Source organism: Fukomys damarensis, unplaced genomic scaffold, assembly GCF_012274545.1.
Source record: "Fukomys damarensis isolate Sample0158 unplaced genomic scaffold, DMR_v1.0_HiC HiC_scaffold_24, whole genome shotgun sequence".
Taxonomy (NCBI): Eukaryota; Metazoa; Chordata; class Mammalia; order Rodentia; family Bathyergidae; genus Fukomys; species Fukomys damarensis.
The window spans coordinates 53,143,938-53,158,038 of record NW_022900936.1 but is presented as its reverse complement, the minus strand read 5'-3'; the positions used below and the strand labels follow the sequence as shown (position 1 = coordinate 53,158,038).

The following is a 14,101-nucleotide window of genomic DNA, read 5'->3' as shown; positions in this document are numbered from 1 at the left end:
TATATATATATAAATAATATAAAGTGGTACAATTTTTCTGAGAGGCTATATAAAAATAGTTATTAACAGCTTTACAAGTGGGTGAACACTTGCTTTACAATTCTACCCTTAAATTTTTTAAATTCATTACTTTTATTGGTACATTTTAGGTATACAATATGATGACATTCATCATTGGGAAATGGTACCTTTACATGATATATCACGGTCCTCCTTTTTTCCTTCATTCCCTGCCCTTCACTTCAACCCCTCTACCCCTTCCCATTTACAAAGACTTTTCATTTTTTTCTTTTTTCATATTAATTCCTTTCCCTTCTTTCCTTTCCCCTAAACCTCTCACTTCCCCTTCTCCTTTGGAGCTTTTCCTCCTAATTACTTTTAATGGAATGGTGTGAAAAATATGCAAAGATAACTTTATATAAGAATAAAAAATATTCAAGATAAATTAAATATTCAACTCCAGGGACTGGATATGAGGTACTATACAAAAATCATGTTCTATAATAATCTAATTACTGATAATTACAAATACTATATAATTCTAGAACACAAATGTATAACATTAAACCAATTTAGAAAAAGAAAAGATATGAGTGTTCACACATGTAAGTCTGTGTGGAAAGACATGAATGAAAATGTTAGCCAGGGCTGGTGACATATGTCTGTAATCCCAGCACTTCCAAACGCTGAGGCAGAAGAACAGAAAGTTCAACCCCAGCCTGAATAACTTAGCAAAACTGTGTGTCAAAATAAAAAATAAAAAAAAGTTTGGTATGTAGCTCAGTGCAAATGCCCTGGATTCAATACCAGAAAAGAGAGAAAAGGAAAGGAAAGAAAATAAAATAAAAAAGAGATGAAGGGAAAAGAAGAAAAAAAAAGGCTAGTAATGGCTTTGTCATCTGAACAAATATGCATAAATTTTACTTCTGTCTTTGGGCATTTAAGGCCAAGTTTTACCAACAAAGTGTTGAAGGCTTTACAAATTAATTACAAAATAATGGTAAATATAATTTAAAAAACAAATTTAACTATTTAGCTCTAAGCATGTTAAATACTAGACTAGTACGGATGGATATCAGGTGTTATGCTGACTACCACTACTACTACTTGTTGAATCATACATTGCACACTAGGTAACAAAAGCTCAAGTTTTATCCTATGAAAAGCTAATTTCCAATAAAAGAATGTCCTTCCTATAGAATATCATGTAGTTGGTTTAAGTAATTCTTTATCAAAGATGGTTCTGATTAGTCACAGACGAAATGTTATTTCTTACTTTAAAATTTGTTGGTAAATCTTCATCTTCTGTAGGATCTATGTCAAACCAATGATCATTTATATCTCCTATTTCTTGTAAGCTTTTATGAAATTCTAGCAGTCCTCCATTATACCTATAAAGCATTTTAAAATAAGGTTAGTCTAAAAGGTACTCTAACACTCTACAGTTTACTAATGAAGCAACAAGTAACCCTTTTTTGTGGAAAGTAGAGTGGTGATAACCTCTGGCATGCTACACAAGTATAAATACTAGGTCTCTCACCTGTGGTAGATTGGGATGAAATACAGGTGGAGGGGAGGCAATAGGTTATGTAGTAGTTCAAGCTTGAACAGTATGGGGGTCATAATAATTAAAGGAATGGTAGAGTTGGTTGGCTTTTGTTAACTGTCTTGGAGGCCTTGAAGAAAGGGAATGATAGGCACATGTCAGCCAACTATTAATTCAGGACACACTATGAAAACCAGAAGGTCTGTATGGTAGCATTTGAAGAGACTCTCATCTTCTATGTTCACAAAAATAATCTGTGCTGAAAGAAGGGACAGATGTAATCATAAAGTGGAGCAATTTACAGATGAGAGCAAATCTACAGCCTCCACAATCTGTTACTATTGACTCAGACTGTTACTACCAGTGTAAGAGCTAGAAGTTATCTATGTAACATTTAAAGAATCCTCACCTCCTCCAGACATAAGGACAGCATATGCTGAAATGAAAGCTAGGATTTAGTCATAAGTGTAGAACAAAAGGAAACTAAATGTACAGCCTCAACAGGACTACTACACTATAATCAGGGCTTTGATAGTAACAAGTAGACCCCGAGAGCTAAAATGAGGATATCTAAGTGAAGAGTACTCTTCCTAAATCATCCGCCTGGCAAAGACCTCTTCTTTGCTGCAGAAGAGCTGCCTGTCATTAAGTAGAGGCCATGCAGAAACATCATCAGAGATGCATATCTCAAAAGACATTGCCTTTCCTCCTCACTATCTTCCTCTCCCCCGTTATTGCCTTCAGAACAGTATGGTTAGGGTCAGGAAAACAGGCTCAAGTAGGAAAACAGAGTCCCTGCCAGGAAAAGAAAATTGTTCACCATAAGAACTGCAGAATCTACTAGTACATATAGGCAGAAACATACATGAGACTATTAAAAGTGTAAACTAATAAAGACAAGGCTGGATGTGAAGTGTATACTAACAGGGAACAACTCTTTAAAGAATTCAAGGTATACTTCCTTATCAAGGACACTTGAAACCAGTCTTAACATGCTCCTAAAAATTTGGCTCCTAAAAACGGTTCCTAAAAATTTGGATAAAATAATGGTCTATAGTAAGTGGCATAGAAATGCTAGAAATTTCTTTGCAGTGTACAAATGATTCAGAAAACTCGCAGAGGTAAGATTGTTTGCATGGATTTACTACGTCAGAACATAGAAACTGTCCTGGATATGTGGCTCAGTATTAAGAGCAAAGGGCTAGCATGTATGAGGCCCAGGGTTCAAACCCCAGCACCACAAAGAACAAACTTCATAGAACCCATCACTAGACAATGTAGATAATGTTCCTGGGAAGACTGATAGGACACTTCATCTGTTAGTACAATAAGAAATACAGAACAAGAAGGGCACCACTGTCTTTGATAATCTCAGGAGAGGGGTTAACCACTAGAGGCCAGAGATGAAAGTAATGATGCTATCATACAACTGGGTTTTCTAGTGTCAGTGATCTAGAAAATGAATTATTTCCAAATTTTTGTAAGTTAAGAGACTAAAAAGTAGTTAGGCATATCTGAAGGAAGGACAGCAGTACAAACTCTTTGTCTTGTCTCGTATGACGTTAATTCTCCTACTCGGTCACAATATAGACTAAAGAGATATTTATTATCTTGCATCTTGCAAAGCATAACTTTAGCCCACTAAACTGATGGCATCATGCTAATCAGACCGAGCAAATGAGAAGTAGGAAGTCTTAAATATCCTAGTAAAAAACAGGCATGCCACAGAGATCGGAGATAAACAAACAGAATGAAAAACCATCATGCAGGTGACACTTTTAGGTATGATTTGGCCCAGCAGTAATAGTTCATAGGGGTTTGCTCAAGTAAACCTCATTCACCCCACAAATCTCACTAAACCAGTATTTCCTGAGGGAGATTTCTGATTTCTGATCAGGGTGGAGTTCTAATAAAAGCTTGCATTATTCACTGTATTTTCCCTCATAGATCTTTAGTATTTATCACATTTCATAATTGAGTATTTTATAAATATTTTATTAAAGTCTGTATCTTTCATCTAATGTCTGTTGCATGAGGACAAGAACTACTCCCTATCACCTAGCACAGTGTCTAAAATATGACAGATTTTTAATACATCAAATGAATGAATGATCCTATAAAGACTAAGGATCTCCATTTAGGAAGTAAGTAGGTAATCTGTATAGGTTCTTCTGTACAATTTCACTGTCTTAAAATATGAAATAGCCAATATTCCTTAAACTCGGGATTTAGACCCTTTGAACTCTTTATAAGCAAACTTATTCTTTAAAAAACTATTCTAAAACACTGGTGATAATATTAAAAATCACAACCACCATTCACTTATTAAGTACTACATATTTTGTATCCCAGTCACTGTTAATCTCCTACAATATCCTTATGAGGTGGACACTACTATTAGTTCCATTTTAGAGATTAAAATCATAAAGGTTAACAATATTAATTTTTATAGGATAAGTAAAAAAATGTGTCTGGATCCAGGTCTATCAGATACTAAATTCTATGTTCACAATGTCAATGCTAGGCTGCCTCTTATTGCCACAGCCTGGTAAGTTTGCTATTTGATATTTTCAAGTACATTAAAGAAATTATCTAGAGGAAAAGATAAAGAAGATCAAAACAGTCTGAAAGCATGAATATCATGATCCTTTATCAAATTTTATTCTCATTTTACAATGTTGAAAGTTGACAGTAAAGATCTATTAGTTGAAACCCTTACCTCTTTTGAGCACATCGAAGTAAACCACGTCCAAAATAGACTAAAGACATAAAATTTTCACAAATTTCATTTTCTTGGATCACCATCTTCATCACTAGAAATTTATTCTCAGCTTCTGTATAATCCTGTAGTAACATACACTAAGTTTGGCTGATGTGAAAAACATTTATTTCTTTTACATAAAAAATTATTTCCCCAACTGGAGAAATTAGGGCAACTTTAAGAGCGATGTATTCATCCAGTCATTTTTTCACATCTCTAATTTTAGTATCTCTATATGTGATCACATAGATAATCTACTTAGTGCCTAAAATATTTATTTATAAACAAATGTGCAATATCAGCATTCAAAGTGAACAATTATTATAATATTTTATATATAAAAGAGACATATTACTTTGGGCTTTTGCTAATGATGGGCTTTCTAATAATGACTGGAGCACAATTCTTTGTAATTTTTTTTTTCTTGGCAGAAAGTACATTTTTTTTCAGCTTTAATTGAGTTTATTGGTACATTTTAGGGATACAGTACAGTTACATTCATTGTTGGGATCTTGTACCTCTACACGACAAGTCCGTAATTTTTTTCTAATTGCAGCACAAGTGTTCTTAATTTTTCAAATAGGAAGTAAGTGGCTTTTTAAAATTTTTGGCATTAGAGATTGAATCCAGGGCCTTCACAAAGAGCAACATTGCCAGTACTTTTTAAATTTGGAGACAGGGTCTCATTAAGTTGGTAAATTTCTGAGGCTGAGCTTGAGCTTAAATTCCTCTTGCCACACTCTTCCAGAGTCTATGGATTACAAGTATTTAACACTGAATCCAGCTAAGAAATGGCTTCTTAACTGTAGACATAGTCTTTTTGAGGGAAGTAGAAAAAAATCAGTATCAATTCTAGAAGATGTTTCAATCATAATTAATAATACAGGAATAATGGCATTGGTTTCTCCAGAAAAAATTAATTCTGCATAACCTTATTTTAAAATACTTTCAAGTACATCACATTAAATAATAATTTGCATTGCATGAAATTATTTAAAATAGAAATGTTTTCAGTTTCAGTGCTTATAAACTCTACTTCATTAAATTAACAAGTCATAATTATATGCTTAATTTATAAAACCAAGTAAAGAGTATATATTTGGAAACAAAAAAAAAATAAACATCAAGCCTGCAAAGAAAATCTGAAAAAGAATGAAAATTCTAAAATTGAAAGAAACTTTACAAATTTTTTAGCTGACTATCAGATTTTTATTTACACCTTACCTTATTTGAAAAAAAAAGGTATTACTCATATTTTGCAAAAAGTTAAGATTAAGGCCAGAGAAATTAATCTACACCAGAATTAATGAATTAAAATATACTACTTAAGTGAAAAATAGTTTTTAAAATCATTTTCTATTTTACATAAATGATAAGCCCTTAGGAAATAAATACAGATATGTTGAAAATAATAAAGTTAAAATAACTGAATCTATAAGCTAATGTCAAGAGCTTCTTATGTATTCCTAGTATAAACAATATAATCTTTGACATAATTACATTATAAATACATGACAGAAAAATTCATGGCTGGTTTCATTGTTCTAGAAAAGCTTTTCTTTAAAAAAAACTCCACATTTTAATTTGCTAACATGAAGTCAGTGTATGTGTACAGAATTATAATGGGCAAAAAAACTACAAGTTACATACGTACTTCTTTCTTCCCTCTTTCTGTAAGTGATACTCCATATAAAAACAGTAATGTTAAATAATAACCAATATCAATCTGGTATGCCTACAGAGAAAGAAAAATATGTTAGATTTTAAATGAGCTACTTTTCAGTATAGTAAACTTAATACACTAGGCTCATTTACTAATTATTAAAGAGTAAAAATTATATTACCAATTTTTAAAATATTTACTGTAAATAATATTATGTATTTGATAATTTGATCCAAGAAGAGGAATTTGGTAAAAGAAAATGAAAGTAACTGCCATCAAAATTTTGTTACTTTAAACCTTCCAAAAATTCTTTGTCTCATCATACAGTATTTTAGGTCTGAGGAACACTTTAGGTAATAGTAAACATCTACCACCCACCTTTAAAAAATGCAGTGATCTGTTATATCAAAATCTATTACTCTTTCCATGTGGGTTTTGTCAGAACCATATAAACATAAAGCTTAACACTGCTACCATGAAAAATTAAAATGTGTGGCTACCCTCTTACCCTAAGTATAAAGTGTACAAAATTACAGAGATGAAAACATTAAAGATTAGGAAAGGTGAGGAGGGAGAGAAAGAGTTGGGTGTGACTAGAAAGGTATCTAGGAATTTGGATTTCAGTAATGTTCCCACTATTAACTAACCAATGAAAGTGATTCACTGTACTACTGTGCAAACAGCACAATTTATGTTGAACACCTATGAAATTCTATTAGGAATATGAAATTTTGGCATAAAGCAGTTGGGGGATACCCTAAGTAATTCTCTTCCAATAGATATTTGGAATCTGAATGTCTAATGTGCCATATTTGACAAATAAATCATATGTGTTGCTACATTTATTTTGCTGGGGTGGGAGCTAAGGGAGTTTATTCTGTAACTATTTATGGACAAAAAACATAAGGAAACCCACAAATGGATTCTTTCAGAATCCACCTGACTTTTCCCATTGTGATCTGCCACATCTTTGTTACTGTAATGTTTTGGTCATGAGTACTCTGTCCTAGCAAATCTCTGAATGTCCATGAGGGTACTCTTAGAATCCCTGGATATAACATCCATAGAACCAATGCCAATTTCTTGGTTTTGATAATGTACTATAGCATGAAAGATGTAACTTAAAGAGTACACAGAGACCTCTCTCTGTACTTTTGTACAACGCAGCTGCAATTTCTATAAATCTATAATTATCTCAAAATTTAAAAATTTTAAAATGACTATAGAGAAAAATATTTTCTATTTGTGATGGTTGCTTTTATGTGTCAACTTAACTGGTCAGAGTTCCCAGATTTTCTTTTTTTTCTGAGTGTGTCTATGAGAGTGTGTCCAGGGATATTAGTGTTTGAACTGGTGAACTCTGTATAGTTGACTGCCCTCCTGAACATGGCTGGGCATCTTCTAATTCATTGATGGCCTGAATAAAACAAAGTGCAAACTGGTTTCCCTGGGTTCTTAGGCCTTCATAATGGATGGAACTGCACTATCAGATATTCTGAATTTCCTGTTTGCAGACACCAGATCATGAGACTTAACCTCTGCAGTCACATGAACAAATTCTTTATGATAAATCATATCTATATATCTCTCATAATAAATTAGATCATATTTTTTTTTCTCTGAGATTCTGTTTCTCTGGAGAACCCTAACTTTCTTTGCTCTTCAATTTTATACTGACTGAAGATTATAACCATATTTTGTTATGTGACTTTTTTCACTGATGTTGCTGCATACCATATACAAGATTTTTCCAAGTATGTAAGGATAATAAATATCCTTAGGATATAAACTTATTATCTGTAATCATCTAACTGTATTCTTTTATTTTATTGGAGATTGAACTCAGGACCTTGCACTTGTAAGGCAGGTACAGTGCCAGTGAGCTAAATCCCCGACCCTCTAACTGTATTTTTTCACGGAGAATACTTCTTATGACCAATAGTATATATTTCTGAGACAACTGACTAGAGTTAGAAGTTTAGCTTCAAACTCTGGTGAGATAAATACATGTGTTTTTTCTCAATGGACCAAGTAAGTTTACAGATTAAAAACTCTCTGTAATATCTAACTGGTTTCCACTTTAATATTCTTGTATGTGTAGAGGTAGTATGATGTCATAGTTCAGAGGCTAGCATATGAAGCCAAGACCAGTCCTGGTTGTATACTCACACCAGTACTTATTAACATCTCCTTACCCTCTCTCTACCCTCAGTCTTTGTGACCATCAGTCTATATTTTACTCATAGGAGTTCAATATTTTTAGATACGGTTATGCAGTATTTGTCTTTCTGTGCATGCCTTATTTTTTGAAGTTCATTCACCATTTCTAAGTCAGAAAGCCCATTCCTATTAATTCAAGTTTCTCTTATGATTAAAAAAATATCTGGTAATCAAGGGGACTATTATAAGCTCATTATAGACATACAGTCACATAAGAAAGTATAAAAAGTGTAAGGTAATAAATTTATATGTATATTTCTTTAGAGATAAAAAGAAATACATAAATTGGCATACACCTCAAAATAAGCATACATTCCTGTTCTCTCAATGAAAAATGCTACACAGATCCATTACTTAAAACTTTCAAAGAGAAAACACCTACAGTATAATTAGTAGCTTGAATATTCCTAAGAGCTGTTTCCAGTTGTGTTATCAAAAAACGTAAAGTTAAAGCAGGAACAACTTCTTCTCCATTCTGGCTACTGGCTGCAACTTCTCTCTATGGAAAAACAATTTAGTTAAAAATTTCTATAAGTTAAAACAAATATTAAGATATATTTATATTACACAAATTAATACATGCTCATTGTAGAAAATTTAGAAGAGATAAAAAGATGATTTAAAAAAATCCAAACCAGCCAGGTACATTGTTCTCATATTTATTTATTTTTAAGCAGAATAATGAATCACCTTGTAACTATTTCCTCAAAGCACAAAAAACCATTCATTTGAAGGCTGTCAAATAAGAGGCATTTCTGTTTGCAGAAATAATAGAGGAAAATTTTCTAAATATTTGGGGAAAATTAAACACACAGATAAGAAAAGCATACAGAACCCCAAATAGGCATGATTAAAAAAAAAAAAAAACTCCCCATGACAAAATAGAGTCAAAATATGAGAAGTCCAACACAAGGACAGAACCTTTAAAACTGTCACTGAAAAACAACAAATCACTAATAAAGGTACATCCACTAGAGTTACAGCAGACTACTAAACACAGACTTTAAAGGCCAAGAGAGCTTGGAGTGAAATGTTACAAGCCTGAAAAGAAAACAACTTCCAATCCAGACTTATATATTCTGCAAAACTATATTGCAAAATTGATGGAAAAATAAGACATTTCTGCGATAAAGAGAAATGCATGAAAAAAAATAAATTAACATTTCTAGACCCAGGGGTAACACATCATACTAAATATGTAAGGTCATATCTATGTGGGTTTGATTACAGAAACTAATAAAGTATTCTCTAAATAATGAAAAAAAGAATAAGATAAGACCGTAAGAGCGAGAAGCAATTTAAATATGTTCAGGGACCATTTTCATCTCCAGAATTAAGGATTACTTTAATGTTACATCATTGCCTTTTCTCTTTTACTTTCCTTTTTAGTTTTATTTTAAGATTCCCTATTTTTAATGTTCATAAAGAGATTTCTTTAACTGAAATACCGAATAGTTTCTTTGGTGTGAAAAACTATAATAGTACATAGGATCCTAATGAGATAATTAATAATGTGAAATAGGAAGTAAAGGGCTAAAGGTGTAGGGAAAGTGGGATGGTGGGGGAAAGGTAATAAGGGAGAGGAAAAAAATATGAAAAACTGAAAAAATGGAAATAAAGTGTTTGTAAATGGGGAGGGGAGGAGGGGGTGAAGGGAGGGCAGGGACAAGGGGAAAAATGAGAATCAAGACCTATTATGTAAAGGTACAGAATCCCAGTGATGAATGTAATTGTATTGTATACCTAGACTGTTCCAATAAACTCAATAAAAAGAAAAATAAAAGAGAGAAATGCATGAACTTGAAACCTGCATTGCAAAAAATTCCGAAGAATATCCTAGAGACAATGATGCCAATAATGCCAAAAAGTGTAACAGAGTAAATAACCAAGCAGGCTAAGTTACAAAGCAAAACGGAGCGGGGGGAATCAGCAACAGGAAAATAATGCAATACCTTTCAGTAATTATTTCAGTGAAGAGTTAATATCGTTCAGTAATTATGTGAACGGTTGCTATTTCCCAGTTAAAAGACAGAGATTTGTGTGAATGGGCCAAGAAATAAAATCTAATAATACACTGTATAAAGGAAACATATTTAATAAAAAAGTCATAGATTAAAAATCAAAGGGATGAAAAATAAAATTCCATGCAACCAGAATCTGGAAAAATGGTGGAGTAGCTACTGTAATTTCTGACATAGTAGATTTTGAGCCAAAACTACTCAAAAGAGGTAAAGAAGGTCATTAGACATTTGTTAAGGCAAAAATTCAATAGGAAGAGATAACAATTATAAACATATATTCAATTATAAACAATGGCACACTCATTATCATAAAACAAATACTACTGGATATAAAAGATCAGATAAAATTCCAACACAGTTATAGTGGGAGACCTCAATACTCCATTGTCACAAATAGACAAATTCACCAGACAAAAAATTAACAAATATCAGAATTTAATCAAACCTTTAAACAAATAAACTTAATTATGTAGAGTGTTAACAACAGAACAGTTTTTTTCAGCAATACAAGACATTCTCCAGAATAGGCCAATAAATCACGTTTACAAAATGCAAAAGAATAAAACTAATCCAATGCATAATATCATAGTTCAATGAAACTAGAAATCAAAGGCAAAAGAAACCAGTGATTATGCAAATATATGATAATTATCCAATAACCTCATGAATAATGAATGACTCACAGAAGAAATTAGACAGTTCTTAGAATTAAACAATAATGCCAGTATACCATAACAGAACCTATAGAAAACCTTGGAAGCAGTCCTAAGAGAGACATTTATATCTGAGAACATCAGAAAAACAGAATAAGCCCAAACAAATTATGTGATGCACTTCAGGTCCTAGAAAAATCAAAACAATCTAAATCTAAAGCTAATACAAGAAAGAAAATTGTTAAGATCACAACAGAAATCAATGAAACTGAGACTAAAAAATATAAAGAATCGATGAATCAAACAGATAGTTCTTTAAAAAATAAACAAAATGCACATCTATCCATATTAATAACAAAAAAGAACAAAATCAATGCAATTAGAAATTTAAAAAATGAAGTCAAAATCAACACAGCCAAATCCAGATTATTAGTAACTACTCTGAGAACTTGTAATCTAATAAATTGGAGAATTCAGAGGAAATAGATAAGATTCCTACATACATATGAATTACCAAAACTGAATCAAGAAGATCTAAAAATTGTGAACATCACTAACAGGCAATAAAATTGAAGAAGTAATAAAAACCATACCAACTTAACTTCTTTTCCTACCTTTATTCCTTTTTTTTTCTTTCTCTTTTCTAACTGCATTGGTAATGTTTCCAAAACTGTACTGAACAGGAGTGGTGACAGTGGACCTCCTTGTCTTGTTCTGATTTTAGTGTAAAGGATTTCAGTTTTTGACCATTTAGTATAATATTGGCTGTTTTTCATAGATGACTTTTCTAATAGATGGCTTTTATCAGATTGAGATAGAGACCATCTATTCCAACTTTCTGTAGGGTTTTTATTATGAATGGGTGTTGGATTTTGTCAAATGCTTTTTCTTCATCTATTGAGATTATCATCTGGTTTTGTGAGCTGTGGGGAAAAAAGGACCCTTCACCACTCTTGGTGGGACTGTGACTGGTGTAACTACTGTGGAAGTCAGTATGTATATACCTCAAATAACTAGGATTAGAGGTCCCATTTGATCCAGCTATTCCCCTGCTGGATAACTTCCCAAAAGAATTAAAAGAATCGTAGTACAGCAATATATGTGCACCCATATTCATAGTGGCACAGTTTGTAATAGCTAAAACTTGGAAACAGCCCAATTGCCCATTAACTGGAAACTGGATAAAGAAAATGCGTGTGTGTGTGTGTGTGTGTGTGTGTGTGTGTGTGTGTGTGTAAAATTAGGTACTACTCAGCCATAAAGAATGATAAACTAGAGACAAATGTCTCTATAGCTAAATAGATGCACAATGAAGCCATACTCTTAAGTGAATTAAATAGGACGCACATGTGTAAATGCCAAATAGTTTCTCTCGGGTAAGAAACTGAAAGTGTAAATAAGAATCAAAATGTATAATAAATAAGGTAAAATTGGAAGAAAAGTCCCAAAGGGGAAGGAGAAATAGGAGGGGCAGGGGAACAGAAAGAAGGGCAAGGAAAAAATATGAGAAAAGGAAAAAAATGAAAACAAAATCTTTGTAAATAGGGAGGGGTGGAGAGGGTGGAGGGAGGGCAGAGGAATGGGGAAAAAATAAGAACCAAGATATGCTTATTACATAAAGGTACAAATTCCCAGTAATAAATGTGAGCATACTGTATAACAAAAATATACCAATACAATAAAATAAACATACCAACTAAAAAGAACACAGGTCCCCAGGGATTCACTGTTAAATTCTTCAAGAACTTTAGGGAAAATCTAATGCCAATACTCCTAAAGCTCTTTAGTAAAGTTGAAAGGGAATAAGTAATCCCAAAGTTATTCCTAGGAGGTAGGTTCTTTTCCAAAAAGAAAAACCAAAAAAGACAACTCCAAGCCAATCTCTTTAATGACTATAGATGCAAAAATCCTCAACAAGATACTAGCAATCAGAATGCAACAATTCAGAAAGATCATGCATACATCATGATCAAGTAGGCTTCATCCCAGAGATAGAAGGATGATTCAACATACACAAATCAATGAATATAAATATATGACATAAAGAGAGGAAAGGACAAAATTCACATAATCATCTCAATTGACATAAAAAAATCTTTTCACAAAATACAACATCTAGTCACAACAAAAACCCTGAAGAGATTAGGTATATAAAGACTTTCCTCAATCTGATAAATGCCATTTATAAAAATCCTACTTCTGGGCCAGGAATTTAGCTCAGCGGTTAGGTGGCCTGCCTTGCAAGTGCAAGGACCCGAGTTCAATCCCCAGTACCAAAACAAAACAAAACAAAACAAAATCCTACTTCCATCATATTAAAAGGGGAAAACTGAAAAGGGGGGGGGACTGAAAAATTTCCTCTAAAATCAAGAATAAGACAAGAATATCCACTATCACCACTTCTGTTCAATATAATTCTCAAAATATTAGCCAGAGAAATCAGGAAATCGGGCAAGAAAAAGAAATGAAAGGCAAATATCAAAAAAAATCTACCAAAAGACTCTTAGAATTTATAACCAAATTTACCAATGTAGCAGGATACAAAATGAACACACACTAATCAATAGTGTTCCTATGTACCTGGATAGTGTTTTTCAATGAGAAAACATTAATGTAGGCTTATTTTGAGGTGTAAGCCAATTTGTATATTTCCTTTCTATCTCTAATTAACTTAGTGAGAAAGAAATTAGAAAAACAATATCACTCCAAATAGCACCTAAAAAAAATTAAATACATGGGAATGAACCTAAGCAATGAAGTAAAAGACCTCTACAGCAAAAACTACAGTACTCTGAAAAAGGAGATCAAAGAGACATCAGAAAAGAGAAAGATATCCCCTATTCCTGGATAGGTAAACCGATATTGTCAAAATGGCCATATTTCCAAAACTGACATATAGTTATAATGTAATCACAATCAAAATACCAATAGCATTCCTCACAGAACAAGAGGAAAAAATCCTAAAAATGCATAGGCATAAGAAGATAACCAAAATAGTAAAAGCAATCCTGGGCAACAAGAACAAATGAGGAGCCATTATAATCCCAGATTTCAAATTATACTACAAAACTAGTGATAAAAATAGCATAAAATAGCATGGCATTGGTATACACACACACGCACACACACACACACACACACACACACACACACAGAGGAATGGAACAAAACAAAAGACACATAAACAACTCCAGGCATATTCAGCTATCTGATTTTTTTTTTTTTTTTTTTTTTTTT

At 32.6% G+C, this 14,101-nt stretch overlaps 1 protein-coding gene across 1 annotated transcript in view; it reads right to left on the bottom strand.

The window, feature by feature from the left end:
* Positions 1-14,101, bottom strand: part of Dzip3 (DAZ interacting zinc finger protein 3) — an 84,374-nt gene that overhangs the window by 47,286 nt on the left and 22,987 nt on the right. The window contains exons 5-8 of the mRNA XM_010630156.2: positions 8,573-8,689; positions 5,962-6,042; positions 4,266-4,390; positions 1,277-1,391 (exon numbers count right to left, since the gene is read on the bottom strand). Coding sequence (XP_010628458.1) covers positions 1,277-1,391; positions 4,266-4,390; positions 5,962-6,042; positions 8,573-8,689 — 438 coding nt within the window. The remainder of the gene's footprint in view (positions 1-1,276; positions 1,392-4,265; positions 4,391-5,961; positions 6,043-8,572; positions 8,690-14,101) is intronic.